At 49.9% G+C, this 6,000-nt stretch overlaps 1 protein-coding gene across 3 annotated transcripts in view; it reads left to right on the top strand.

The window, feature by feature from the left end:
- Positions 1 to 357: 357 nt before the first annotated feature.
- Positions 358 to 6,000, top strand: part of CCDC6 (coiled-coil domain containing 6) — a 107,435-nt gene continuing 101,792 nt past the window's right edge. For 2 of the 3 annotated variants that reach the window (XM_081075140.1, XM_081075139.1), the window contains exon 1: positions 432 to 877. In XM_081075140.1, coding sequence (XP_080931266.1) covers positions 569 to 877 — 309 coding nt within the window. In that variant the 5' untranslated portion in view covers positions 432 to 568. Of the gene's footprint in view, positions 878 to 6,000 lie in introns of all 3 variants that reach the window. The other variant, XM_081075141.1, reaches the window with a different exon arrangement.

The raw sequence follows: 6,000 nt of genomic DNA, 5'->3' as shown, positions 1-6,000 counted from the left end.
AACCCGGCTGACCTTTCCACGTGTCCCCAGCACCTGCAAGCATTGGGTTTCTTTTTCCCAGGAGCGGGCGCGAGCCCGGAAGAGGCTGGGCGGCCGTGGGCTTAAATCAGGGCGCTCGGAGGCCCTCCCTCGGAACACGTGCACGGCCCGCGAGCGGCTGGTGCAGAGGGTGGCCTGCCTTTCGCTCAGCGTCCGTGCCCGCGCGTCCCTAGCCAGTCGGCAGACGCCCGAAGGCGGGCCGCGGCGGCGGCGGCGGCGGCGGCGGGCGGGTCCCGGGGCTTGCGGCCGGCTTTGCAGGGCGGCCTAGCGAGCGCGCCAGGCCCGGCTGGAGCGAGCCTCAGTGCAATACTGCCCGAGCCCGGGCGGGGTCTCTGTTCTCCGGCGGAGGAGGTCCCTTGGCAGCGGGAAGCTCCCTCTCTTTCTCTCGCCGCCGCTCCGAGTCTGCGCCCTGGTGCCCGGCGCTCAGCTCGGCGCTCCCCTGTGCTCGCCCGGCGCCCACTCCTTCGCAGCTCAGCCTTCGCGGCCGCCGCCTCCCTGCTCCTCCTACTTTCCCCAGCCTGCCGCGGCCATGGCGGACAGCGCCAGCGAGAGCGACACGGACGGGGCGGGGGGCAACACCAGCAGCTCGGCCGCCATGCAGTCATCCTGCTCGTCGACCTCGGGCGGCGGCGGCGGCGGCGGCGGCGGGGGAGGCGGCGGCGGTGGGAAGTCGGGGGGCATTGTCATCTCGCCGTTCCGCCTGGAGGAGCTCACCAACCGCCTGGCCTCGCTGCAGCAGGAGAACAAGGTGCTGAAGATCGAGCTGGAGACCTACAAACTCAAGTGCAAGGCGCTGCAGGAGGAGAACCGCGACCTGCGCAAAGCCAGCGTGACCATCGTGAGTGACCCCCCGGGGGCGCGCCGCAGCGCCGACCTCCGCCCGCTCGGCGGGGAGGCTGCGCCCAGACCCGGGCGGACCCCGGACTCCCTGAGGCTCTCGGGGACCCGCCGCGAGCACACTCCCTGCCGAGACCTGCCGGGCCCCGGAGGGTGGGGGAGAGGGAGGTGTCCCTTCGGGGCCACGCGGGTCTTTCCTTTCTGAGGGTCCCGGGCCCTCGCGGGGTGCGGGAGAAGGCTGATGGGACGACCACCCACGTTCCCTTTTCGCCTCTGGGGAGGAGGCCCCTCCTGGGCAGAGCTTGAGGCTGGCGGCGTGGCTGGGGGGCGGGGTGGGACTTTCTCAGTCCTAACATGCCTGAGGGGTGCGCCCAGAATCTGGGGAGCCCTACACTGGGGTCGGGGAGCAAGGTGGGGCCTGTTCCGGGGGCCTGGCTCGAGGTGCCCGGGGTGCGAAGCGGGGCTGGGCACTTGGCTGGCACAGAGACGGCGCTAGCTGGATCGACCGGGGAGGGGGCGGGAGAGAGTGGCCAGGAATCCGGGAAGTGGAGTTTTCTGGCCAGGATCGAGAGGGAAGGGCGGGTACCGGAGCTGTTGCTCCCACCTCCATTGGTAGCCTTTTCCTTGGTGGGGAGGGTGGAGGTGGGGAGTGGCGGGGGCGGTCTGCAGCCGGGAGAATGCAGCATCTTACACTGGCCTGGACTGAGGGGAGGATGTGAAGCCTGGGCAGGCAGAAACCAGGGTGAAGAGTCGAGACTTCCTTGCCGAGCAAGACGTACGGGTGTTTGTTTCATTGGTGGCGAAGTGTCAGGGGGTATTTTGCCTTGGAGTCCAGATGCTTGACGGGAGAACAGGCTGTCTGTTCTGATTCCACCTGGCCACCGGATCTTCCCCGGAAGAGGGTAGGATTAGGTGTGTAGGTCTTCCTTCTAGTGTAACAGGCCTTTAGAAAGGCCATTATAGCTGTGATGAGGCGAAACATAACTGCAAAAAGTACACTGTGTGCTCTCACCTAACATCCCTGCCAGCTAGCCACATTAACATGCAGAATCCCCACACAGACAACTCTGTTCGTATCAAAACAGTTTCCCAGCCAGGGGCACAGAAGAAAATGTTAAGAAATCAAGGCGAAACTGCCATAGCTGCTGCACAATAGCTGATTAGACTGAACCTTCAGATGGAGAAAAAGGCATGAATTTGGGCATGGATCAAAGATCACGCTCCGGAAACGAAGTGGGGCAAGTTTAGGATGTCTCTATGCCAGGAAGTTCTTCAGTGGAGGAGTGGGTGTGTATGCTCCCCCAATTTAGCTCATGCATGGGAACTGGGTGGCATTCTGAATTTGCTTAGAAAGCAGGTTTCCACCAAAGTTTCAGAGTGATGGGCAGCCTAAATAGAAATTGATTGTACAGAGACACTGCATGCTCAAATCCAGTCCTAGTGAATGGAATTGGAACTGTAAAGTTCTTGAAGTGCCCTTTTGGTAAGGAAGGGGGATGGGGGAATTTGCAGAGGCAGCCAGTTCCAAGCCTCCTCTACAGTGTCTGGCCAAGAGATAGGTCTCTGCTGAGTGAGGATTTGAGAAGACGGGAAAGTTGATGGGAGCAGTTTTATTTAAGGTTTTAGTTAGTAAATAAGAGGGTTAGTCTCTTGGAGAATGTAAACCACGGAAAGTAGTAAAACTTATATGAAACAGAATTTCTAGCTTCTTGCACACAGTGAGCAATTCAGGCTGTTTTTGTTTGTTTGGGAGGGAGAGTGTGGGGAGGAGATACTATGAAAGGGTTACCTGTTTGCCACTTGACCATATTATAAGTAGGTCTCAAAATTGTACACAAACACATTGGTTTTGCACAGACAAACATGTTCATTCCTGGTCTATAAGATCAGAGGCCTTCGAAACAGTTAGCTTGAAGAGTGTGTAAGGTGGTGGCTTTATTTCTTAGCATGTACCCTCAACTAAAACTGACATCCCACCACGTATGTACACTTTGTGAAATGTTCTGTGGCCTTCCTGAGTAAAGTTTCAGATTGTTTTAGATGACAGCTAACAAGTACCAAAGCCTGTCTGTCCTTCTTTAACCTCTGATCCATATATCTATTCAGGGAGACAAATAAAAGGCTGGTGGTTTACCTGGTTCCCTAGTACTTGGTAAGTGATTACTAAGGCATGGAAGAGATGTGGAGAAGAGATTCCTTTACACTTTTGAGAGTTTTGTTTACTGACCTAGGAGCCAGATTGTTGGGGTGGATTTGACCTCTCGGTGTGTAATTTGGGAGAAGAAATGTGTGACATCAACTGGATCTGTGGATATAAGGCGTCCCTTGAGCAACATGATGTCAGTCATTTATAAGTGCACGACCCCTGACACCTTAAACATAGTCCTTGCTACAGTAGCTGCCTAGGAAGTTTGTGACAAGGCCTAGGTTATCAGTTAAGTGAAAGCCTTGCTTGAGTTTTCACTACTTTAGTTAATTTGAAGTAAAGATGGTATCATTATCCTATTACTTGCCTTCCTGGCTCTTATTAGTTCCTCTAATTTTAATATTGATTGTCATGGTTTTGAGAACTAAAGGTATAAGGTACATTGCTAATCAGCCACACCCTGGAGAAGAGAGAGGCGGCTCCCCCAACCCCCTCTTTTTTTAAACAGACTTTATTTTTCAGAGGCGTTTTAGTTTCCCAGCAAAATTGATTGGTACAGAGATTTCGCATATAATCCCTGCCCTTTCTGCCCTCCCTTGTTGTTAGCACCCTCCCCCTCCCCCACCACGGGACTGGTAGATTTGTTACAGCCAACGAACCAACACTGACACATCAAAATCACCAAAGTCCGTAGTTTATGTTAGGGTTCACTCTTGGTGTTGGACAGTCTATGTGTTTGGACAAATGTCTAATGACATGTATCCACCAATATAGCATCACACAGAGCAGATCCAGTGCCCTAAAAATCCTCTGTGCTCTGTCTATCCATCCTTCCCTCCCCTGGCAACTACTCTTTACTGTCTCCATAGTTTTGCCTTTTCCAGAATATCATATAGTTGGAACCATGCAATATTGGAGGCTTTTCAGATTGGGTTCTGTCACTTAGTAATGTGCATTTAAGTTTCCTCCATGTCTTTTCATGGCTTGATAGCTCATTTCTTTTTAGCAAGGATTAATATTCTGTTGTCTAGATGTACCACAGTTTGTTTATCCGTTTACCTACTGAAGGACTTGGCTGCTTCTACATTTTGGCAATTATGACTAAAACTGCAACAAACATCTGTGTGCAGGTTTTTGGACAGAAGATTTCAGCTCATTTAGGTAAATAGCAAGGAGCTATATCAGATGGTAAGAGTCCTTTTTGTTAAGAAACTACCAGACTATCTTTCCAAAGTGGCTGTACTATTTTGAATTTTCACCTGCAACGAAAGAGTTCTTTTTGTTCCACATTTTTGCCAGCATTTGATATTGTCAGTGTTTTGGGGTTTTGGCCTTTCTAATGGGTGTGTAGTAGTATCTCATTATTGTGTCCTCTTTTTTTTACACTTTTTTTTTTTTTTTTTAAGGCAAGTCCAAAGGCCAATAGAAGTTCTTAAGCAGTGGTCATGTCTGTCTCTTTGGGTACATACGTGCTTATTCTGATCAAGTTACTCATTTAACAAAGGCCTGTTGGGTCTGTGTCCTCAGCGTTTAGAGGTAAACATCATCTGTGGGGAAGAATCGGCAATGGGAGGCCCTTCATCCATGTGTACAAATGCCTGGTGCATCTGGGATTTGGAGCTGGCCTCTGGTGCTTTGTTTGGGAATTAGAGGTGGGATGGAATGTGTTTGAGTGGTTCTTCAATTTCTCCCAGTAAATCTGCAGTGGAACCAAGCTGCTGATTATAGATCATAATTTCCTTCTTTGGAGTGGAGAAAAATAAACCAAAAAGAAATGCTCAGGTATCCTGTTGAGTAGCTTGCAGATGTTAGATTAGATCTGTCTGGCTTGTACTCCTGGTGAAAATGTAACTGGGCGCTATCTGATTCAGCCTGGTGAGAGGTATCCAGGAGTGGTGGTCTCTGAGAAGGTGAGGAAGTGCAGATGTGGGCAGTCATTGGATGGCTTCAAAGTTCTGTAATGGTTGCTGGTATTCTCTGAATGTAAGCAAGGGCTCACACCTGGCGTGGTGTGTGCCTTTGTGAGACCGGTTCAGACCTTCAGCATGTATTTGGTTTGAAAATACAGGCCTATGATAAATCACTTGTATTTAAGTATCTTTCTAAATGTAAAATTTGCCCTTTATTATAGAAGTTTAGGGAGATACAGACATACAAAGGCATTTGGAAATGACAGTGGAAAAACATGTTGGGATGCCATGATTAGAAAACTCGGCTAATCATGAAAACCTTAAACATCAACAGTGTAATGGTTTCAGTAACCAATAAAAGCTACCATACAGTTAACGTTGTGGATTTTGGATTATTTAGTCTGGAAGCCCAATACACTATTTTCTATTTTTAAGACTTCATTTTGGCAGACGCTGAAGTTGTCAGATCAACATTGCCCTTGTAAAGAGGTATATAGTGTGTGTCTTTGTTTTTAAAAGAAATCTTATTCTGTGGAAGCATTCAACTTTAGACATAACTGAGAAAAGTGTGACCTCACTGTTAGGTCTAATTGTACACAAGTTCAGTCTTCCTGAAGAGGCTATTCTTATGTTTCTTATGCAGTTAAAGTTCTTCACATTTATAGGTTCCTTCTGTGTGTTTTATGTTACCTGTATTTGATTGAAAAAACACAAAACCTTAGAGGAGGTGGTGACAGTCTTTTGCAGTGTTCTCCTTATTTTACTGGGGTTGGGAAATAGTTCAGAGACTCACCAGTGTGCTGAAGTGTGTTTGTTTGTTTGTTTGTTTGTTTACCGGGGTAAGAGTGCCGATATTGACCTCATAGTCACTCGGCTGCATGTGTTTGAACAACAACAAACACCCGGCTGCATGTGTTTGAACAACAACAAACACCCATCTTCTCCATACTAGGATGAACAGACTGGATGGATGAATGGATACACTGTATACTTTGGGGGACCACTACTCAGTGTGTGCCCCAAGCCCTTGCCTTGCAACCAAGGGTGCTGTTGTAGGCTACCTTGTAG

The sequence above is a fragment of the Rhinolophus hipposideros genome (assembly GCF_964194185.1).
Source record: "Rhinolophus hipposideros genome assembly, chromosome: 15".
Lineage (NCBI taxonomy): Eukaryota > Metazoa > Chordata > Mammalia > Chiroptera > Rhinolophidae > Rhinolophus > Rhinolophus hipposideros.
The sequence above is the reverse complement of the archived record's forward strand: the minus strand, read 5'-3'. Positions and strand labels throughout refer to the sequence as shown.